This window comes from Nyctereutes procyonoides, unplaced genomic scaffold (assembly GCF_905146905.1).
Source record: "Nyctereutes procyonoides isolate TBG_1078 unplaced genomic scaffold, NYPRO_anot_genome, whole genome shotgun sequence".
NCBI classification, from domain to species: Eukaryota; Metazoa; Chordata; class Mammalia; order Carnivora; family Canidae; genus Nyctereutes; species Nyctereutes procyonoides.
The window spans coordinates 12915286-12939421 of record NW_026575125.1 but is presented as its reverse complement, the minus strand read 5'-3'; the positions used below and the strand labels follow the sequence as shown (position 1 = coordinate 12939421).

At 41.9% G+C, this 24136-nt stretch overlaps 1 protein-coding gene across 4 annotated transcripts in view; it reads left to right on the top strand.

Annotated features, from left to right (window-relative positions):
- The window catches only part of CTPS2 (CTP synthase 2), a 112184-nt gene that overhangs the window by 2192 nt on the left and 85856 nt on the right, over nt 1-24136 (top strand). For all 4 annotated transcript variants that reach the window (XM_055338938.1, XM_055338937.1, XM_055338936.1 and 1 more), the window contains exons 2-7: nt 3417-3621; nt 8946-9116; nt 11789-11889; nt 22137-22253; nt 22686-22769; nt 23570-23650. In XM_055338938.1, coding sequence (XP_055194913.1) covers nt 3456-3621; nt 8946-9116; nt 11789-11889; nt 22137-22253; nt 22686-22769; nt 23570-23650 — 720 coding nt within the window. In that variant the 5' untranslated portion in view covers nt 3417-3455. The remainder of the gene's footprint in view (nt 1-3416; nt 3622-8945; nt 9117-11788; nt 11890-22136; nt 22254-22685; nt 22770-23569; nt 23651-24136) is intronic.

Genomic DNA, 24136 nt, shown 5'->3' with positions numbered 1-24136 from the left:
ATTTTTCATTGGTGTTCAATTTGCCAACATACAGAATAACACCCAGTGCTCATCCCGTCAAGTGCTCCCCTCAGTCACCCACTCACCCCCCCCCCCGCCCTCCTCCCCTTCCACCACCCCTAGTTCGTTTCCCAGAGTTAGGAGTCTCTCATGTTCTGTCTCCCTTTCTGATATTTCCTACCCATTTCTTCTCCCTTCCCTTATATTCCCTTTCACTATTATTTATATTCCCCAAATGAATGAGACCATATAATGTTTGTCCTTCTCCGATTGACTCATTTCACTCAGCATAATACCCTCCAGGTCCATCCACATTGAAGCAAATGGTGGGTATTTGTCGTTTCTAATGGCTGAGGAATATTCCATTGTATCCATAAACCACACCTTCTTTATCCATTCATCTTTCGATGGACAACGAGGCTCCTTCCACAGTTTGGCTATTGTGGACATTGCTGCTATAAACATCGGGGTGCAGGTGTCTTGATGAGTTTTAATTAACACTGTTGAGATATTATATTCAATTTTATATCCTTATGTATAAGGGAATTTTTATGATAAATTCCGAGGCTTTTTGGCGACTACATAATATGACTTCACATGAATGCATTCCAGTTTTCAATGACATTTTTCAATTTTGCTAACTTTTACAAAGAGGAATTCATTTTAATAGTGTGACTGCTGGGATAAGGTACCATTACGGCAGTGCTCATTTTATAACCGAATCAAACCAAGTTTGTCCACCCGATGCACAGCAAGCCAAGAAAAACTGACACTGAGCTTTTGCAGTGAAGGAAGATGGGCTATTTATTGGTGTGGTGCTACCTAGGAGAACAGGGAGCTAATGCTCTAAAGTCCCAAACTTCCCAATGGCTTGCAAGTAAGGGTTTTTAAGGGCAAGATTTGGGGCATGGTCTCGTGAGAAGGTGTGTGCCATTATTTGGAGGCTCATAAGATCATGCTAGCAGGCGCCCTGGTGATCCTTCTTCTGGTCCCCTGGAGGTCTTTTCCATCTCAAGAGACTTAGAATCTGAAAAATATCTTTGTTCTTTATGTTGCAGATTTCATTAGGTACATCTGATAATTATATCTTTACTTGTAAGTGAATGGAATTGCATTCCTACGGGTTTCTTGGCCAGTCCAGCTTTCCTGGGGGTGATATGACCTCTAGTATTCATTTTTTTTCATCTCAACTAACAAAATGGATGTGGCTTTCAATTTGCCCCTAAATCCCACAGGAAAGGTGAAGAGGGCAAGGACCCTGACTTTTTGTCTATCCCCAGCACCTGGGAACATGTTAAGCATAATAGACCTATAATAAACATTTGTGAACTGATTGAATGGTGAGTAGATCACTGTGAAAAATGGTAACGGCTTTCATTAAGCACTTGGGCACTCTCTTTATGAGTGCCCATGCACCTCTATAAGGCAGGCACAGAGAAATTCGAGGCTTAGAAAAGTTGAAGAAGTGCCCAGGGTCATAGCTGTGAATAACAGAATTAGCTTTTGCACCCAGGCTGTCTGACTCCAAAGGAGGGACACTTACCAAATAGAAGAACTCAGGAGGGGTGGTGAGTAAGAGTAAGGGAGGTGTGAAGAAATTACCCCTATAATGACCACCTGGGACAGTAGGTGTGGAAAGAGGTGAATATTTAGATACATTTTGGATCTATAGGAGGAGCATTCGGGGTTTGGATTGATTGTTAGTCTTTTAGGCTAAACCCAGCTGGAGGGAGTGGAATGCCATGTGGCTAGGGAAGAAGATTGAATGTGATCAACTGGAGAGTGTAGAGAAAGGCCCAGGGACTTAGGGAAGCCATTTGGGATGGGACATGTATATTTTGGGTGGCATCCGTTTACTCGCCTTGACCATGGTTGATTAGTTTAAATCGAGCTCAGAGCTCTGAAGTGAGATAACCTTATATACCATCAAGTAATGATTGTTTTTGAAAGTAGAGGAAAAAAAATCAGAATGGGCATCAGCTGACCTCTCATCTATTCCTTAGTTCACTTAATCCTCACAACCGCCTATGAGATTTTTTTTTAATGTTGGCATATTTGAAGACTGATTTTTTTTTAAAGATTTTATTTATTTATTCATGAGAGACACACAGAGAGAGAGGCAGAGACACAGGCAGAGGGAGAAGCAGGCTCCATGCAGGGAGCCTGATGGGGGAATCAGGGAATCGATCCCAGGACTCCAGGATCAAGCCCTGGGCCAAAGGCAGGTGCAAAACCGCCGAGCCACCCAGGGATCCCAAGACTGATTGTTTTTTTAAAGGCTTTATTATTTTTTTATTTTTTTAAAAAAGATTTTTATTTATTTATTCATAGAGACAGAGAGAGAGAGGCAGAGACACAGGCAGAGAGGGAGAAGCAGGCTCCATGCAGGGAGCCTGACGTGGGACTCGATCCAGGGTCTCCAGGATCACGTCCCGGGCTGCAGGCGGCGCTAAACCGCTGCACCACCGGGGTTGCCCCAAAAGGCTTTATTTTTTGGAGCAATTTTAGGTTCATAGCAAAAATGAACAGAAAGCACTAAGTTCTCATACACTGGCTGCCCCTGCATTCATAGCCTCTCCCATTATAGACATCTGGAACCAGAGTGGTTCATTTGTTACAATTGATGAAGCTACATTGATACCTTATTATCATCCAAAGTCCATTGGTTACATTGGAGTTTGCTTTTGGCCCTGTACATTCTGTGGGTTTGGACAAATGCATAATGACGTATATCCACCATTACAGTGTCATACAGGATAGTTTCATTGCCCTAAAAGTCCTCTGTGCTCTGTGTTTTCATCCCTCCCCCGAACCCCAGGCACCCACTGATCTTTTTATTGTCTCCATAGTTTTGCCTTTTCCAGAATGTCAAATAGTTGGACTCACACAGTATGCAGGTAGCCTTCTCAGATTGACTTCTTTCACTTAGTAATATGCATTGTAGTTTCCCCCGTGTCTTTTCATGGCTTGATAGCTCATTTCTTTTTAGTGCTGAGTAATGTCCCAGGGACTGGTATTTTTAAATTCTATTTCACAGATGAAGAAACAGGCACAGAAAGGATTAGTAACTTGCCCAGGTACAGCTTGTACAGATCAGTCTGATTCCAGATCCTTATCTCTTAATTTTACCATGCTTCTGAATCCCAGACAAATTTGGTTTCTCACGATGAACTTTGTCCCATGATAGAGTAGGGGTAAATGGAATCAGGGCAATGGAGCCAGCCACTTTGCTTGCAGAAAGTATCCACAGCTTTTGCATATAGACAAAAATGGACAATCTAGAAGATAGGACTTTGTTTTGAAAATTTACTTTATATGAAAAATGCTGTGTGCTTTGGAATTTCTGGTTTAACACACTCCTGCTTTACTGGTTTGAGAATATGCTTCTTTTCCCTGACTCTTATATTACCTTTCAGATTATATCTGGGTGCTGACACCCAGCCACTCCTCTGCCAATGAAGTACATTCTGGTCACTGGAGGGGTCATCTCGGGCATTGGTAAAGGGATCATCGCGAGCAGCATTGGGACGATTCTAAAATCATGTGGACTCCGAGTGACTGCCATCAAAATTGACCCCTATATTAACATCGATGCAGGCACTTTTTCACCTTATGAGCACGGTATGAGAGAGAATAACTTCCCCCTCTTATAAAGCACAAATTGCAGTTCCTTCTTGTATTTGGGGTAATTTCTTTAGGATAGAGTTCCAGGAGTAGAGTTGCTGGATCATTCAGTATGAACATGTGAATGTTCTCATAGTTGTTGAGACATTTTTCAGATTGCTGATGACATTCCAAATTAGTTCACTCTTTTGGAAAACAGCGTATGGGGATACCATTTTTTTTTTGGGATACCATTTTTATTGTACCTTTTACTGTTCAAATTATGTTTTACTTTATTGTAAAGGTAATATAGGTCTCTTAGAAAAAGTCCGACAATATGGAATATATTGACAGTTATACTGACAACATAGAATGGCATGAAGAAAATAAAAGTCCTCCATTTCCCACCACTTGTAGTGGCTATTATTAATGTTGACATTTTAATGTACATGCTAATTATTTTTTAAAAGATATTAGTAATTACGTACTTTCTTTTTAAACTTTTTACACACAAGCAGGCAAGTGCACAGATCATAAGTGTACCACTTGATAAGATGAGCATACAGTGTAACCGGCCCCCAGATCAAGAAACAGAAACCCCCTTTATGCCCCTTCTAGTCTTTCCCCATCAAAAACCACCAAGGTAACCACTATCCTGTCTTCTAACACCGTAAGTTACTTTTGCTTATTTTTTTACTTTTTCACTTATTTTTATTATGCACTACATAATACACGGCATGTTGCATAATACACTGCATCACCTACTAGCAGCGATAGATGGCCATAACAGTTGTTTTTCAATAATCAGGAAAATGCTTCCTTAACTAATGTTCTCCAAACTCTTTGACATGTAGTAACAGTTAACTCCAGAGACTACTTTTGCTTGTTTTTGAACTTGAAATGAATTGAATCTTATAGTCAAGCCAGTTTTTAATCTAATTTTTAAAACAATTTACTGTGGGGGGCATCTGGGTGGCTCAGTCAGTGAAGTGTCTACCTTCCGCTCAGGTCATGATCCCAGGGTCCTGGGATGGAGCCCCACATCAGGCTTCCTGCTCAGCAGGGAGTCTGCTTCTTCCTCTCCTTCTGCCCCTCCTCCTTGCTCATACATGCATTCTCTCTCTCTCTAATAAATAAATAAAATCTTAAAAAGAAAACCCAACAAGGTACTGTAAACATTCACATGTATTTTATACTCTTAAAGGCTGTGCTGAATCTGTACAATAACAGAAAATAACTACAATGTATTGTTATTATAAACAACACTGTGATGGAAATCTTTAAAACTTACTATTTCTTTAAACATAAATACCTTCATGCAGTTTCTGATTTCACAGGTATGTATGCTTTTCTGGCTTTTGACGTATAATACATATTACCAAAGGTTTTTAGGTTCATGATCTCTTATGTATAACTGTAAAATCCAGAAAGTTCTGAAAACTTAAAATTCTTCAGAAGTTTGTGGTTATTTATAGTCTTTTTTCAAAAGTATTGAAAACTGGAGCACCTGGGTGTGTCATTTGGTTAAGCATCTGCCTTTAGCTCAGGTCATAGTCCCGGGGTCCTGGGATGGAGTCCCACATTGGGCTCCCTGCTCAGCGGGGAACCTGCTTCTCCCTCTCCTCCTTGCTTGTGCTCTCTCTTCCTATCTCTGTCTCTCTGTCTCTCTCAAATAAATAAACTATTTTTAAAAATATTGAAAATTGAAAAATCTTCAAAAAGCTGTGACTCTACTCTTTATTCCATTTGGAATGTGTTTGCATTTGGGGTGTTTTCTAATATATGGCAAGTGTTTTATATTACCCTTCCATAATCTGAAAAACTTCAAATTTCAACTTCCATCTTGTTTCCAAGAATTCTGATAAAGGCTGTGGATCTGTGGCAATTTATATACAAATCAACAGTGTATAAGAAGGCCTATTTTTTGATACCCCTGTGGAATATTATTATTTTTGAACTTTACTAACCTGAGAGAAAACCAAATAACAACAACAACAACAAAAAGGGAATCTCATTGTTCTAATTAGATTTCTTTGGTTTTCATTTTGTCTGTGGAATGGCTTTTTCAAGTCAATGGGCAGATTGTATTTTTGTTTGAAACTATTAGCCAAAAAAAAAAAAAAAAAGAAAAAAGAAAAGAAAAGAAAAAAGAAACTATTAGCCAACTTCCTTCTGTGGAGTCAATTTCCTTGCCTCATTGACTTTGGACTTTGGTCACATATGTGGTCTAGTTTGTTTGGTCTAGTTTGTTTGGAATTTTTCTGGTTTTGAAACTGAAAGTCCAAATCCTGGGAACCCTATTAGTCTTGGGCAAACCCAAGAGGTTGGTCACCTTATTTGGTCATTGATTTGTTTTTCCCTAGGAGACATTAGTGAATGTGACATCTGTCTTGTTGAAGCAGAAATTTTCAGTATAGTGGCATGGTTTGGTTCTTTTTATTGCGTCTCTCTGCCATGAAAACTGCCTGCCCTGGATAAGGGATTTCTCCCTCGTTCTGGGTCCTGGAATGAGACCAAGCAGACTCACAACTGACCCACAACCCCCGCATAACATGTAACCCGAGGGAGAAATCAACAAACGTTTTGTAGGTTGCTAAGGTTTTAGGGTTGTTTGGTATGCAGTAAAATTCACTAAGGCCATGTGTTATGCCAATTTTCCTTTGGGTATTTTTTTAAGCACTTTTTAAAAGATTATTTATTTGGGAGAGAGTGTGCACACATGTGGGGAGGGGCAGAGGGAGAGAAAATCTCAAGCCGACTCTCCACTGAGTTTGGAGCCCAACAAGGGGTTCCTTCTCAGAACCTTGAGATCATGACCAGAGCTGAAATCAAGAGTCCAACACTTAAGTGACTGAGCCACCCAGGTGCCCCACTTTGGATTTTTAAAAAATGATTTTCAAGAATACTTTATGTAAAGTGTATTAACCTATATAGAAAGAGTTTTACTGTTTGAAATTTGTGTTAATATTACTTCTGTTAGTTACTAATAAATTTCCACTTACCATTTATGTGATTAAATGTATCAACTGTTTTCTTTATGTTTCTGCCTTGATGTTACTTTTAGACTTCTCTGGTTCAAGAATTAAACATTGATCTATATTTTCTTTTGCAACTTTTATAGTTTCATTTACTTTAACATTTTTTTTAAAGATTTATTTATTTTTATTTATTTATGATAGACACAGAGAGAGAGAGAGAGGCAGAGACACAGGAGGAGGGAGAAGCAGGCTCCATGCAGGGAGCCCGACGCGGGACCCGGGACTTCAGGATCACGCCCTGGGCCAAAGGCAGGCGCCAAATCGCTGAGCCACCCAGGGATCCCCTACTTTAACATTTTTTTAAAAAGATTTTATTTATTCATGAGAGACAGAGAGAAGGCAGAGACACAGGCAGAGGGAGAAGCAGGCTCCATTCAGGGAGCCCAACGTGGAACTTGATCCGGGGTCTCCTGGATCACACCCTGGGCTGAAGGCTGCCCTACCTTATTTCACATTTTTAACATAGCTGGAATTGAATTTGGTGTTAAATAAATATGTAACATAATTTTTTTCTAATTTTTTTTTCCGATTAGCCAACTATTCTTAATGGCATTTCTCAAAGATTTCATTCTTTTCCTGCTGACTTGAAATGCCACCTTTTATCATATACTACGTTTCTGTCTATACTTAGATAGTATAGTCTTTGTATTCTGTTCTGTTCTGGATTTCTATGTTTATTTCTGCCTATCATTTTAAAAGCTGCAGCTTTTTATTATCAAGTGGGTCAGAGCTTTCCACATTCCTTTTCTTCTTCCTTTGTTTTCTCTCTTTTTTGGTGCAAAAAGGTGTTTTTAATATCCCTCTAACAAAGCATTAACCTTTTTTTGTTGTTCCTTTGTTTTTTTCTTACCCTCAAAATGTTTGTTGTCTTCAGAATTAACTTAGGAATCATTTTGTCCGACTTTACAAGAAATTGCGTTGGAGTTTTTGACAAAAGTTTCTTTAAATTTATGAATTAACTTGGGGGAAGAATTAAACACTGGAAAATATTGACTGGCCCATTCAGGAACTTTAGAAGCAGCTTTTCTTTTATTCGTACCTTTTTTTATATCTCTGAAGTAAGCTTTTTAAGTTTTCTAAATATAGTTCCTACATTTCTTTGGAATTTGTGAATGTTTTATTTACTTTTTAAAAAATTTATTTATTTATTTATTCATAAGAGACACAGAGAGAGAGAGAGGCAGAGACACAAGGAGTGGGAGAAGCAGGCTCCATGCAGGGAGCCTGACATGGGACTCGATACTGGGTCTCCAGGATCACGCCCTGGGCTGAAGGCTACGCTAAACCACTGCGCCACCCGGGCTGCCCTATTTACTTTTATTTGTAATGATACCCTTGGTTTTCTTTTTTTTTTTCAAGTCATGTATTAGATTCTTTTATGTAATAGGGATCTTTTTGTTTTTTTTAAATGTTTAATTTTTTTGAGTTATCTCTACACCCTATGTGGGGCTCAAATTCACGACCCTGAGATCAAGAGTCACATGCTCCGCTGACTGAGCCAGCTAGGCACCCCAATAGGGATCTTTTTGGATATTTTGGTTTTGTGTATTTGTTGAGGCTATCTTATTCCATCTTTATATATATTGGAATATACGTATGTGTATGTATTTTAATCTTCCTTTACTCACTGTTATTTGTTATAAGGGCTTTTATTTTTATTTATTTTTTGTGTGCTTTGTTTTGGTAATCTGACCCATTTTTTCTAACAAATTAACTTTAGTGTCATCCTCAAGTTGAAAAAAAAATCTGTTGGAATTTTTATTTTAATTACATTACATCTAAGAACCTGTTTTAAAGACTTGTAATCTACAGTTTTTCTTTCTCTTCTAGGAATATAATGCATACATGCTTTTTTTTTTTTTAAAGATTTTATTTTGGGCAGCCTGGGTGGCTCAGCAGTTTAGCGCTGCCTTCGGCCCAGGGCCTGATCCTGGAGACCCGGTATCGAGTCCCACGTCGGGCTCCCTGCATGGAGCCTGCTTTTCCCTCTGCCTCTCTCTCTCTGTGTCTCTCATGAATAAATAAATAAAATCTTAAAACAAAAGGATTTTATTTATTTTTAGAGAGTGTGTGTATGTGCTTGTGTGTGGGGTTGTTGGAGAGAGGCAGAAAGAGTGAGTGGGAGGAGCAGAGGGAGAGGAAATGGAAGAGAGGCAGAATGGAGAGCCTGACTTTTGGGGATCCACCCCATGACCCCAAGATTGTGGCCTGAGGTGAAATCAAGAGTTGGGCACTCCACTGTCTGAGCCATCCAGGCACCCCTGAAAGCAAATATTTAATATTTACGTTGCCTTTTTATCTTAGGTGAAGTGTTTGTCTTAAATGATGGTGGAGAAGTTGACTTAGACCTTGGAAATTATGAACGGTTCTTGGATATTAACCTTTATAAAGACAACAACATCACTACTGGGAAGATATATCAGCATGTGATCAATAAAGAGAGGCGTGGCGATTACCTGGGAAAAACAGTACAAGGTATTGTATTCCACAAAGGTTAGAGTCCTGTGTATTGAGCACACACACCCTGCTCAAAATAGACATGAAGTGAGGTGCTCCTTGAGCTCTACAAAATCTAATCCTTTTGAAATCCTTGCTTGTTTTCCCTTTTCATTTTCTTCAGAGGTGTCCACATCACCTTCCAAGTTCTTTTTTTTTTTAAATTTTTTTAAAATTTTTATTTATTTATGATAGTCACACAGAGAGAGAGAGAGGCAGAGACACAGGCAGAGGGAGAAGCAGGCTCCATGCACCGGGAGCCCGATGTGGGATTCGATCCCGGGTCTCCAGGATCGCGCCCTGGGCCAAAGGCAGGCGCCAAACCGCTGCGCCACCCAGGGATCCCACCTTCCAAGTTCTTGAGTGTATTTTCCTCAGTCTTTTTCTTTGTTACTAATGTTAATTGTTTTCCCTAGTCCATGTCTCTAAGTTTTATTTATAAAATCCATGGAGAACCATTCAATCATCATTTTTACCTGATTGAGGTGCAGACTTTTTTTGGTTTGCCTTTTGTCTTGTCTTTTATTTTGTCTGTCTCCTCCCTTGTATTTTTGCATGGATGATGATTACTCCCCTTTGAAGGGGCGGCACTGGGGGATTGAACTGGAGTGTCTGACCCTTTTTCATCAACTCTCTTCCTGAGTGTATGATTCTCTTTTGTCTTAGGAGAGACCCCTGCGCTCCCGTCTCTCCCCCTACCCCCGGCAAGTTTTGTGTCCACGCATTCCCGAATGGTAGGGTAAAGGTGATAATTCCCCATCTCCTTTATTTATTTTTTAAAGATTTTATTTAAAAAAAAGATTTTAGGGATCCCTGGGTGGCGCAGCGGTTTGGCGCCTGCCTTTGGCCCAGGGCGCGATCCTGGAGACCCGGATCGAATCCCACGTCGGGCTCCCGGTGCATGGAGCCTGCTTCTCCCTCTGCCTGTGTCTCTGCCTCTCTCTCCCTCTCTCTCTCTGTGACTATCATAAATAAAATTTAAAAAAAAAGATTTTATTTATTTATTCATGAGACACACACACACACATACACACACACACACAGAGGCAGAGACACAGGCAGAGGAGAAGCAGGCTCCCTGCGGGAGAACTTGATCCCAGGACCCCAAAACTTGATTCCAGGACCCCAGGATCACAACAGGAGCCAAGGGCAGATGCTCAACCACTGAGCCACCTAGGCATCCTCCCCATCTCCTTTAATTAATTAATGACTTTATTTATTTAAAGATTTTTTTAAAAATTTATTCATGAGAGACAGAGAGGCAGAGACACAGACAGAGGGAGAAGCAGGCTCCATGTAGGGAGCCTGACGTGGGACTTGATCCCAGGTCTCCAGGATCACACCCTGGACTGAAGGCAGTGCTAAACCGCTGAGCCTCCCGGGTTCCTTTAAATCGCATGTTGGAACCAGCTGAGAAGGAGACCTGGGGATCGGACCGATGGAGATCACAAGATCAGTGGTGTTTTCACTGAAACTCGATGTGTGGCTTAGATCTCAGCTACAGTTGTGCTTTCTAATAGTTTCTCCCCCGAGTGTAGATCTTGGGAAGACCCATAGGAGGGAGAGTTGCTGCCTCACACTTGCCACGTCCCTATACTGGGGAGAGGGCAAGGTCCTGGGCCTGGGCTCTGACTCCTGACCCCTGCACTGCCCACATGGAGACAGGGCCCGGCCAACACCCCTGCCACCTAAAGGGGCCAAGCAGCACATGTAATGTGGGTTGCTCCAAGTGCAGCAGTTGGTGACAACTTCCTTCCACTTCAAGCAGCAGATGTGAGGTAGACCAGGCAGTAGATGCTTCTTCGCCTCAGCTTCCCAGAGGGCAACGTTCTTGCTTTGTATATCACATTAGGTTAGTTGGCTGCACCTGCAAGGATGTCCCCTTCCTGTCTCTTCAGCAAAGACCAGTAGCTGGAGGCCTGCTCATCATGAAGAGTTCTCTGGGCCTCAGATACTTGTGGAGTTGTCACGTTCTGGCTTCTTTAGCTGACAGCAGCCGCAGGCCGCTGATCGGCCTACAGGTCTCATCTACACCCTCCGTGTGGACCCCTCCCCACTGGCTGGTGGGCTGCCCAGAGTCTGCAGCACTGGGCCACTCTGCATCGTTCTTCCCCATGGAGCCCAGCATGCAGCACCCGACAGCCCTCCTTGCAGTTTTTAGTTGACATTATAGGTGTTTCTAGTTGCATCGAAGATGGCATTCCAGCTTTCTGTTTCTTGTTCTCTGTGGTCACTTATTTTCAAAAGAAATGACATAACGTTTAAATGACTAAACTAGGGGATCCCTGGTGGCTCAGCAGTTTGGTGTCCGCCTTTGGCCCAGGGCGTGATCCTGGAGACCCAGGATTGAGTCCCACATTGGGCTCTCTGTGTGGAGCCTGCTTCTCCCTCTGCCTGTGTTTCTGCCTCTCTCTCTCTCTCCATGTCTCTCATGAATAAATAAATAAAATATTTTAAAAAATAAAAAAATAAATGACTATATTGTACCTATAATATGAATTTCAGTGAGATGGATAACATGAGAATGTAGTTTCTCTCATTTGCCAAATGGCTTTCATGTTCTTGGGAAGTCTAAGGACATGGATACATTTCTTTCTCATGACTGTGACTGTGGAATCAGCTTTTGTGCTAATTATTACTTTTTTCTACAGTTGTCCCGCACATTACCGATGCTGTTCAGGAGTGGGTTATGAATCAAGCTATGGTGCCCGTGGACGGTCATAAAGAAGAACCCCAAATATGTGTCATTGAGGCAAGCATGGAGTTTTTCTTTATAAACTTATATCCTTTTGAGTTTTTAAACATCTACTCTTCATTCATTCAACACATATGTAGAGATGGCTTCCTGTGTGCCAGACACTGGGCTAGGAGGTGGGATTATAGCAAGGAACGACATAGATAGTCCCTGCCCTTGTGGTCACAAGTCAGTGGGCAGGATTGGCATTGAACAGGGCGAGTAGAGACGCCTGGGTGGCTCAGCGGTTTGGTGCCTGCCTTCAGCCCAGGGCGTGATCCTGGAGTCCTGGGATCGAGTCCCGCATCGGGCTTCCTGCATGGAGCCTGCTTCTCCCTCTGCCTGTGTCTCTGCTTATCTCTCTGTATCTCTCATGAATAAATAATAAAAATATTTAAAAAAAAATAATTAAACAGGGCGAGTATTCCTCGGATTGGTATGCAGGAACCTGCCCGTGGAGACAGATCAGTTGCAGAATGCTTTCTAGTGAGCGCTGTTTGAGGGTTAAGAATGCTGACTTCTCACTCCCAGTCAAAAATCCAGGTATAACTTTGACTCCCTCTAAACGTAACTACTAACAGCCTACTGTTGATGAGGAGCTTTACGGATAACATACAGAGTCACTTAACACATACTTTGTATGTGTGTTATAGGCTATATTTTTACAATAAAGTAAGCTAGAGAAAAGAAAATGTTATTAAGGGGGTACCTGGGTGGCTCAGTCGGTTAAGTGTCTGCCTTCAGCTCAGATCAGATCTCAGGGTCCTGGGATTGAGCCCTGCATCTGGCTCCCTGCTCAGTGGGGAGTCTGCTTCTCCCTCTCCCCCCTCTACCTGCCACTCCTGCTCTGTCTTTAAATAAATAAATAAATACAATCTTTTTTTTTTTTTCAATCTTTTTTTTTTTTTTTAAAAGTCTGTTGTGGAGGTGATTTGAGGTGAGAAGTATTAGCTCCTTGAAGAAAGAAAAGAGTATTTGAACTTGTAACTTGTTTACTGTTAACTTTCCTCTCACTGAAGGAGAATGACATGCATGTACTCCTTATCTAAGTGTCAGTTGACCTAATTGCTGGGCCGGCCAACAGAATAATGAACAATTTAGTTCCTAGGGACTGCCTGCCTACGTTCAGATTTCTGCCGTGACCTCTGAGTAGTGTGCAGCTCTGTGGTTAAGAATCTGGAGCTAGGGGATGCCTGGGTGGCTCAGCGGTTGAGTGTCTACCTTCGGCTCAGGGCGTGATCCTGGAGTCCTGGGTTCAAGTCCCACATCGGGCTCCCTGCAGGGAGCCTGCTTCTCCCTCTGCTGTGTCTCTGCTTCTCTCTCTCTGCTTCTCTCGTGAATAAATAAATAAAATCTTAAAAAAAAAGGGGAAAATAATCAGGAGCTAGACGGCTTGGGTTCATAGCCAAGCTGTGTCACTTACCAGCTGGGTGACCTTAGACAATTATGCTAATGTGTGCCTTAGTTTACCCATCTGCTAAATGGGGACAGTGTTTCAAGGATGTCAGGTCTATAGTAAGTACTCAAAAATTATTAGCCATTATTAAGATGCTTGTGTGACTTTTGGCAAATTACCTCTCAAAGCTTCAATGTCCTCCATTAGAACAATATGATAATAATGTAAGTCTGTAATAAAAGCCAGATTATATTAACAGGGTCATTGGGAGAAATAAGTGCAATTATATAAAGTACTTGGCATGTTTGGTATTTAGGAAGTGTTCATAAACATGAGAGCTGTTCTTACTGTCATCATTGTCAGGGTCAGTGGATAGATGTTATGCTACCTGCAAGATCCAGTTTTTTAAAAGATTTTATTTATTTATTCATGAGAGACAGAGAGAGAGAGAGAGAGAGAGAGAGAGAGAGAGAGAGGCAGAGACATAGGCAGAGGGAGAAGCAGGCTCCATGCAGGGAGCCCGATGTGGGACTCGATCCCAGGACTCCAGGATCATGCCCTGAGCTGAAGGCAGATGCTCAACCACTGAGCCACCCAGATGTCCCTGGGCTATACTATCTTATATTAACTATGTATTGTACTACTATAACAGTATGGTTGATAAACAATATAAATGCATAAATATGCTATGCAAAATTTTCTCTCTCTTACTATTTCTTTTGTTTGTTTGAAAGATTTTATTTATTTGACAGAGAGAGCACGAGCAAAAGGGCAGGTGGGGAGATACAGAGGGAGAGGGAGAAGCAGATTCTCTGCTGAGGAGGAAGCCCGACGCAGGGCTCCATTCGAAGACTCTGAGATCATGGCCTAAGCCAAAGGCAGACACTTAACTGACTGAGCCACCCAGCCGCCCCTCCTTTGCTATTTCTTCCTTCACAATTTATAAGGAAAAGAGAGAGTGCTTCCTTTATAATTTTTAAAAATTAGAGTATAACATAAACAGAAAAGTGCACATATCATGGGTATACAACGTAATGAAGTTTTATTTTTTTATTTTTATTTTTTTAAATTTTTATTTATTTATGATAGTCACACACAGAGAGAGAGACAGAGAGAGGCAGAGACACAGGCTGAGGGAGAAGCAGGCTCCATGCACCGGGAGCCCGTTGTGGGATTCGATCCCGGGTCTCCAGGATCACGCCCTGGGCCAGAGGCAGGCGCCAAACCGCTGCACCACCCAGGGATCCCTGTAATGAAGTTTTATAAACTGAACATACCTGTGTAACTAAGCTGGTTTCCTTTAAAACATACTTAATATCTAATAGAGTGAATAGTTTGCTATTGCTGATTGAGGCAATGATAAAGACAAATAATTTAAGAAAAGAGATAGGCAGGTAAAAGCTCCTGGAAGAATAACATCTGATATGAGAACCGGAGCATAGCTTGACTCTACGGTGAAGGAGGCGTACACAGCCTCTCTGTTTATTGATATTCAGGTTTTAGATTCAGTCCTCAAGATGCATCAGAGAAGGCTTCAAAATAGGGATGTAACTGTCAGCTTTGAGGTGGAGATGTGGGTGGGTGCTGGAGAGGGAGGGAGGGAGATAAGAACTTCATTTTCCACCGTGAGGCAGCTATACAGAGATCGGTGATGGTTGGCCAAAAAAGAGGTAAAAATATCTCAGGTTAGGAAAGTAACCCATACAACTACCAATTGAGATGGGATCTGGGGATGGGGCAGCAGAGAGCTACAGCCTCACCTGTCACAGCAGCAAGTCAACTTGTGTTACAGAAGATGTCTGAAATGGGCAAGTTAAGAAAGAGTTGAGAGAGATGGTGTTTAGAGATGTGATAGAAAGTAGCAGAAGAAATCGTGAACAAAGGAATAGGTAAAGAGCTGTATCTGAATCTGCTGGGTCTTGATTGCTTTTAACTTAAAATAATCTTTATGTTAGAGTGGCTTATCTTGTGGTGGCCTGCCTTTGGCCCCTACAATCTTTTTTTTTAAAATATTTTATTTATTTATTCATGAGAGACACAGAGAGAGAGAGAGAGAGAGAGAGAGAGAGAGAGAGAGGCAGAGACACAGGCAGAGGGAGAAGCAGGCTCCATGCGGAAAGCCCGATGTGGGACTCGATCCAGGGTCTCCAGGATCATGCCCTGGGCTTCAGGCGGCGCTAAACTGCTGCGCCACCCGGGCTGCCCTGTGCTGTGAATTTTAAATATACACTGAGCTTCAAATAGCATGAAAAAACCTCCAGAATGTAAAATACCTAATAATTTTTAAAATATTGGTGATATGTCAAAATAACATTTGGATATATTGGGCTACATAAAACATAATGTTAAAATTAATTTCTTCTATTTACATTTGTTCTTTTAAATGTGACAACTAAGAACTTTAATGTTACATTTTTGTTTTTATTGGACAGTGCTTGTCTAGCACTTACACTGGTTTCTGCTGTTCTAGCAATAGGAAAGGTAAAGCAGGGATCCCTGGGTGGCGCAGCGGTTTGGCGCCTGCCTCTGGCCCAGGGCACGATCCTGGAGACCCGGGATCGAATCCCACATCGGGCTCCCGGTGCATGGAGCCTGCTTCTCCCTCTGCCTGTGTCTCTGCCTCTCTCTCTCTCTCTCTCTGTGACTATCATAAGTAAATAAAAAAAAATTAAAAAAAAAAGGAAAGGTAAAGCATCCAAAATATGTCCATTTTTCTTGAGGAAGAACCAGTCTCTGGCCCAAGACTAATGACCGATTTTCCAAACCTGAACATTTTTATAACTTTTCCAGTGATTGTTTTTCTTTGTTTTAGTTTTTGTAGGTGAAAGGATAGCTTGTTGTTTGTTTTTTTTTCCCAAAGACTATTAACCTTAATCACAGAAAATTTCCAAATGGTCATGTGTATGGATGTTTTTTTAAAAAATATTTTTATTTATATATTTATTATTATTATTATTATTATTATTATTATTATTATTTATGATAGTCACACACAGAGAGAGGGAGAGAGAGAGAGGCAGAGACAGAAGCAGGCTCCATGCACTGGGAGCGTATGGATGTTTTTGTCTCTGCTCTCCGTTTTAAAAAAATACATTAAAAAAATAATCACAAAAAAGGAAAAAGAGGAAATCTATTTTTTAATGTAATTGAGCTGCCTTTGAATGGCATTAAAATATAAACCCAATTTGACCTTAGGATGAGCCTTCTTAACACTTCCTTTTCGTGTTCTCAGGTTTGTTTGTTTTTTTAAGATTTTATTTATTTGGGGATGCCTGAGTGGCTCAGTGGTTGAGCGTCTGCCTTCCACTCAGGGCATGATCCTGAAGTTCCGGGATCGAGTTCCACATCGGGCTCCTTGCATGGAGCCTGCTTCTCCCTCTGCTTGTCTCTGTCTCTCATGAATAAATAAAATCTTAAAAAAAAAGATTTTATTTATTTATTCATGAGAGATATAGAGAGAGGCAGAGACACAGGCAGAGGGAGAAGCAGGCTCCCTCCTAGGACCCTGGGATCACAACCTGAGCGGAAGGCTGATGCTCAACCCCTGAGCCACTCAGGGGCCCCAGAGTGTTCTTTTTTTAAATGTCTATGTACTTTATTATTATTCTTTCATCTTGCTCCTAAATTGACTTGCTTGGCTTAAAAAACATGAATTTAGTACTTAGTATGCACTAGCCCCAATAATAGCTGCGAGGCATGTAAAGGCAAATGTGATCTGACTCCTGTTTTCTGGGACTCTCGGTCTTCATTTCTAATTTCATGGAAACAGAGATTCTGACAAGTTATCCCCAGCATAACTCCTTCTTCATATAGCCCTAACAGTCATATTGGCTTATTGAACACTAGCTCAGGCATCCTTCTGGGTTCGTTTTCAGTTGTGCTCAACATTTGTGTTTGTGCACGATTTAAGCTTCTGAGAAAGGACTACTGAGCTAATTTTCAGTTTTAAGCGTGTAGAAGTGGTTGGAATGTGTCCAAAGCCTTTTCGTGGGGTTCTTACTTTTCAGACCAGTGGAGCTAACAGGCTTTATTTGTTAATTAGTCCAGGTTATCTCCACATAAACCTGAAATAATTTATGCCTGGCTTAAAGGAATAAGCAGCTTGCTTGCTTTCTCTCTTTCTCTCTTTATTTTTCTCCCTCCCTCCCTGTCCCTCCCTTCCTCTTTTCCCTTTCCTTTTCCCTTTCCTTTTCCTTTTCCTTTCCTTTTCTTTTCTGGCAGCCTCAGTGGCCCAGCGGTTTGGCGCTGCCTTCCGCCCACAGCGTAATCCTGGAGACTTGGGATCGAATCCCACATCGGGCTCCCTGCATGGAGCCTGCTTCTCCCTCTGCCTGTGTCTCTGCCTCTCTCTCTCTCTCTCTCTGTGTGTCTCTCATGAATAAATAAATAAAATCTTAAAAAAAAAAAGAAAAAGAAAAGAAGAATCCTTTCCTTAAAGGCAAAACAGACATTGCACATCTCCTAAATTTGCTGTTGCTTCGATTTCAACTTTGGATGAATCTTAAAATATTGTTATAGGTGATACTTTACTTGTGTGGGGAAGTAATTAATTTAGGTGTATTCTAGTAATAATACTGAAGGTTTCTAACGACGACGACGATGTGGTAGTAATGGGACCTTCCAAATTGGCTGAGAGGATGCAGTGCCACTATAGGCCATGTGAGGGCAGAAGTGGATAACGTTTAAAGTTTTTTGGGCAGCCCGGGTGGCTGGGCGGTTTAGGGCCGCCTTCAGTCCAGAGTGTGGACCCCGGGGGCTGGGGATCGAGTCCCGCGTCGGGTTCCCTGCTTGGAGCCTGCTTCTCCCTCTGCCCGTGCCTGTGTCTCTTTCTCTCTGTGTCTCTCATGAATGAATGGATAAAATCTTTAAAAAAAAAAAAAGTTTTTTGCTTCCTTTTTTCAGATTGCCTGTTGATTACCAGAGTACACCTGTGAAAAATCAGGTGTCCCTATATGGTTTAGTTTAAGTGCAGACCTTTTTTTTTTTGCCTAAAATTTTCTCTCATTAGATTCTGGTACCTTGCAGTTGGTGAGCACTTAAACCCCTCACCCTGCCAATTTCTTGATTGCATGTGATATTTCGGATTTTCATCATTAAGTTTGTCATTCTTAATGGAAAGGTCATATATTTCCATATCTGTTCCATACCCAGGAAGCTTGAATTTTAATTATGTTTTATTATCTGACTTAAAATTAGTAAAGAATATTTTTTTTCTGTAACAATGTAGTCCGAGATTTCTTAGTTTGATTCCATTGTAATTATGGTAACAGGCGCTAGAATGCTGTTACCTTGGCTTATACTGAATTTTGAGACCCTTCTGTCCTGGGATGAGTACTAAGCTAAAACCTGTTGGAGAGGGAAAATTTTACTGTTACTCTTCAAACTTCTTCTGGCAGGTCTAAGAATCAAACATGAAACATATTACCAGGAGAAAATCAAACAAAGGTTTAATTCCATATGCACAAAAAGTCCATATAAACCTGAGAGATTCCAAAGCAGTCAGCAAAATGAGGCTCAGTGATATCCGGAACCAAGTAGAAGGGTTGAGGCCTAGAGCTTACCGAAGGGAGGAAGGCCATTTGCAGGGAGGCAGAGGACAGGTTTGTAAAACAAAGACTCCTGTGTTATGCAGCTAAGTTTCTTAGGTAAAGAGGAACCTCTGGGGATGCCTGGGTGGCTCAGCAGTTGAGCATCTGCTTTGGCTCAGGGTGTGATCCTGGAGTTCTGGGATCGAGTCCCACATCAGGCTCCCTGCATGGGGCCTGCTTCTCCCTCTGCCTGTGTCTCTGCCTCTTTCTCTGTGTCTCTCATGAATAAATAAATAAAATCTTTTAAAAAAAGAAGAAAAGGAGAACCTCTGGTGATAGCTCTCTTCCTGGCACAGGGATTCCCCACTTTCCAATGTAAATGGAGACAGTTTAGGGGGAGAGGGAAAGAGCTTTTCCTGACTCTGCTGGGTTTTGATTGCTTTTAACTCAAAATAATCTTCATGGCAAAGTGGCATATTTCTGGGAGGCCTGTCCTGAACCTTCAACTCCAGTGCTGTGTACAGGGAGCTGGGCTTGTGCCAGAGATAGAGTATAAAGCAGAGCAGGCATGTTCCTACTCTCATGGGGCTTATAGCCTAATGGGGTAGAGAGGCAGGAAACAAGAACTCACAGGAAATAATGGCACCTGGTGCTGAGTCAGTAAGAAGGGCACAGACACAATACTGTGATAGGGAGTGGTGGGAGGGAGGCTGCCTTAGGTGGGTGGTCAAAGTCTGCTTTCTGAGGAAGACCTAGGTTTTTAGGCTGAAGGATAAAGAGATAGATATACGTAAAGAAGGAGGGTAGTAGCCCATCTAACCTACAAAGCCAGTGGGGCTGAAGTACAGGCATTGTGTGTGTGTGTGTGGGGGGGCTGTGGCAAGCAGGGGCATAAGATGAGATTACAAATATATGCAAGGAGGGCACCTGGGTGGCTCAGTCAGTTAAATGTCTGCCTTCAGTTTGGGTCATGATCCCGGGGTGCTGGGATCGAGTCTCGCATCTTGGGGCTCCCTGCTTAGTGGGGAGTCAGCTTCTCCCTCTCCCTCTGCTCTGTCTCTGGCTTTCTCTCTCAAATAGATAAATAAAATCTTTTTTTTTTTTAAAGATTTTATTTATGAGAGAGAGAGAGAGAGAGGCAGAGACACAGGCAGAGGGAGAAGCAGGCTCCATGCAGGGAGCCCGATGTGGGACTCGATTTCAGGTCTCCAGGATCAGGTCCTGGGCCTAAGGTGGAGCTAAATCGCTGAGCCACCCGGGCTGCCCCAATAAATAAAATCTTTAAAAAAAAAAAAAAAAAAAGGAACGTATGCAAGGGCCAGATCATGCAGGGTCTTTGGTTGCCTGCTGAAGGGAATTTAGATTTTATTTTTAGTGAAGCAGTGAGCCACTTTGGGTATAAGCACAGGAAAGATATATTCTGACATTTTTTTTTTTAACATTCTGAGTTTTTATAAGGTCACTCTACTGGTGTGTGACAAATGATTTAATTGTAGAAATAGGAGAGGGTAGAAGCTAGGAGGCCATTTAGATGGAGGGGAGGGTCAGCCAACTTTTTGTATAAATGGCTTGAGACCCTGAGATCAAGTGTTCACACTCTTTCGACTGAGCCAGCCAGGCGCTCCAAGTTTCACTCTTTATTATTGTTCTTTTTTTTTTTTAAGATTTATTTATTTATTCATGAGAGACACAGATTGAGAGGAGAGGCAGAGACATAGGCAGAGGGAGAAGCAGGCTCCTCGCAGGGAGCCCGATGCGGGACTCGATCCCGGATCCGGGGATCACGACCTGAGCCAAAGGCAGGCGCCCAACCGCTGAGCCACCCAGGCGTCCCTTTATTATTGTTCTTTAGCTCTGCCTGATTTTCCTCGCTAAATTCTGAGCTCTTTAGGAGCAGGTTGTCTTAAATTCTTCCCTGCACCTCATGTATAGTGTTGAGCATGCAGTAGATGCTCAAATGCTAGAGAATTAATTTTAAAATTCATGGGATAGTCTTTAAGTATTCAAATATGGTGAGGAAGAGTAGGTTAAGGCAGATTTTATCCCAAAGTAAATGCTTACTTTAAAATGCCTTACTTGTTGGAAGGAAGCACATTGTAAATTAAGTTCACATTTATCAAAGGATTAAGCTGTCAGGAATATTATTGCGGCTTTTGGAACTACTTAATTCAACAAGCCAGCATGTTTTAATAGTAGTTAATTCTAGTCATACCTCCGTTGCAAAGAAACTGTTCAGATGTATGCAGGTGTGTGTGCGTGTGCGTGTGTGTGTTGTACGTGGAGAGGGAGAGAGAGAGTGAGAGGGCACTATTTCACACCAGGCAGAGCCAGGTGGCTCTGTTCTCATATAGTCACTGGAGCCACTGGATTTGAGTTCTGCCTTCCAAGTGGACCACTGATAGAAATTAGCTGATCTCATTCCTCAGTGGCCTATATTCTGGAATCTTTTTGGCTGCTTAAGAATTCCTTTCTAAAAAAAAAAAAAAAAAAAAATTCCTTTCTATAAAAAAATTTAAAAAATTAAAATAAAATAAAAATAAAAATAAAAGAATTCCTTTCTATTAAAGTCTTCCTTTCTTTGTAAACATTTTTTTTTCAGTCTTGGTGAGAGGAAGGGTTGACAGCTTTATAATGATCCCGCATTTTTCTGGGTTGGGGAGATTTACTACCTGTAAAATCCAACTGAATCAGAGATAGCAGAATTGATTCACTTAACTTAGTCCATATCTCCACACAGCAGGCAGGGTGATCTTATAAACACAGGAATCAGGTCATTCTTAAAGCCCTCCTTTAAAAAAAAAAAGAAAAAAAGATTTATTTATTTATTTTAGAGAGTAGGGAGAGGTAGAGGGAGAGGGAGAGAGAAAATCTCAGGCAGACGCCTCACTGATCCCTGAGCCTGACACAGGGCTTGATCCCACGACTCCAAGATCATGACCTGAGCCAAAACCAAAAGTCAGAGGCTTAACCACCTGAGCCCCCTAGGCACCGCTTAAAGCCCTCCTTGACCCCGATTTCTTTTCCCTTCTTGATGCTTCTCCTGTTCTCTCACCTGCTTACCTGGCTCTGTCATCCTGTACCCTTTCTTCTTGGTTTCCCTTCTCGTCTCTTTCCTTTGCTTCCTGTCTCTCTTAAACGTACAATGCTTTTCCGTTTTATGTCAAACAGCTTAGCGAGGTGTAATTTATCTATTACAAATCTCACCTGCCTAAAGTGTAAAATGCCATGATTTTTAGTATATTTATAAACGTATGTTCTTGTGCTCTGTTTATTGGTGACGTTTCTATTAGTCTGTATGCTGTGGAAGATCACTTGTGTCTTTTTTTTTTTTCTATTCCCAGTTGGGTGGCACCATTGGAGACATTGAAGGGATGCCGTTTGTGGAAGCATTCAGACAATTCCAGTTTAAAGCGAAAAGAGAGAATTTCTGTAATATCCATGTTAGCCTTGTCCCACAGGTGAGCTTTCCAGATAAGTATGTAGATAGCAACTTCTAGAAATCTTCCTGTGATACTCTGTTTAGTCCACACTTTTTAAGGAGATAGAAGTTTATTGAAACACTACAAGGGAGCAGCAGACAGGGCAGCAAAGGAGAAACTGCCTGTTTTTTTCCACATTTTATTTGTTTATCTTAAAAAGATTTTATTTATTCATGAAAGACACAGAGAGAGAGGCAGAGACACAGGCAGAGGGAGAAGCAGGCTCCCTGTGGGAACCCTGATGTGGGACTCAATCCCAAGACGCCAGGATCACGACCCTAGCCGAAGGCAGATGCCCAACCACTGAGCCACCCGGGCACCTCTTTTTTTCCACATTTTAGACTAGGGAGCCATTCATTATCCAGAAAAGCTAAATGTCCGGTATACTGACAGTGACCCATTTCTTTTCAGCCCAGTGCTACCGGAGAACAAAAAACCAAACCCACACAAAATAGTGTCCGTGCGCTGAGGGGGTTAGGCCTGTCTCCTGATCTGGTGAGTAAAGGAGAATGGGTAAATTTCTTGGAATAGGACCTCCATTTTTTGATCTATACATCATCTAAGTCCTTTTTATCTCTCAAATGATTCCTATGACACTGAGGTTTTTGTATCTGGGGCCAGGGAAGGCTTATTCCCATATCCTCAAGGGTAGCTTCACACGTTTCTAAATTGGCCATCTGTTCTCCTCCAGGTCCTCGAACTGGCCACATTGACAGCTGGACAAGTGCAATGTCCCATCATTTTTACGGTCCCTGGGTCCTTTAGTGTGAGGTGGGACCTTGCAGATTTTCCTGACACCCAGTACAGTGGGCTGTCATTGCCCTTATTATAACCAATAATCCAGTTATCACCAATGGTCTATATCAGAGGTTGGCAAGTAACAGCCTGCAGGCCTGCTGCCTATAAAGAAAGTCTTAATGGAATGTGGTATGGTCTGTTGCTTACATTTGTGCACAGCTGCCTTTGTCTTGCAGTGATACAACTGAGTAGTCGGGACAGTAGCTTCTTGACTTGCAAAACCTAAAATGTTTGCTATCTGGCCCTTTAGAGAAAAAGTTTGCCAACCTTTGGTCTAGCTCTGTTCTTGTATCCAAAGAGGCAACATTTGTGAACCTTCACTCTTGTTCACTAGAGATGCCTAGACATTTTGAGTGCTTACTGGTGGCATGCCCAGAATGAACAGGTACATACTTGGTCAAATCTCTGGCTGTAAGAAGAAATTAATATAGAGAATGAACAGCAGCATGAACAGCCAGATTCCCTCTTGCTGACCTGTGCACAACTGACTTTGACAGATTGTCTGCCGTAGTTCAACGCCCATCGAAATGGCTGTGAAGGAAAAGATTTCCATGTTTTGTCACGTGAACCCTGAACAGGTTAGTGCTGCTCCTGAGCTCTGAGTGCCTTGCGGCAGGCACTTCTGCTGATGCTAATGTTTTGCATCTCTTAAATGATCGTATTACTTCTCATGGCATTTATGAAGGCTTTGGGAGATTCATATCCAGCCACGGCTCCCGTGCCCTGAAGTGAGCAATCTGAGACTCTTGATTCCTTAGGTAGATCATGTTTCTTGGCATAATCACTCCTTAAGTTACAGGTACAAAACTAGGGGCTTTTTAGCTTACAGTCAAGCTTCTAGAGAGAGAAACCGTGTGAAGCCTGCTTATTGTCTGTTTATCTTGTCTTTCCAGGACACTTACTGCTTTTGCTGCGATTTCTGCTTTGTACATGTTATAGCTTAACTTTCCCCAGGCTGCCGGTTCCATTGACATTCACACCATCACTTCTGATCACATCAGTGGCCTCAGTTCACTTCATTGCTATAGAAACTGTACTGTGATTTGGGCTCAAGACCTCTGTCC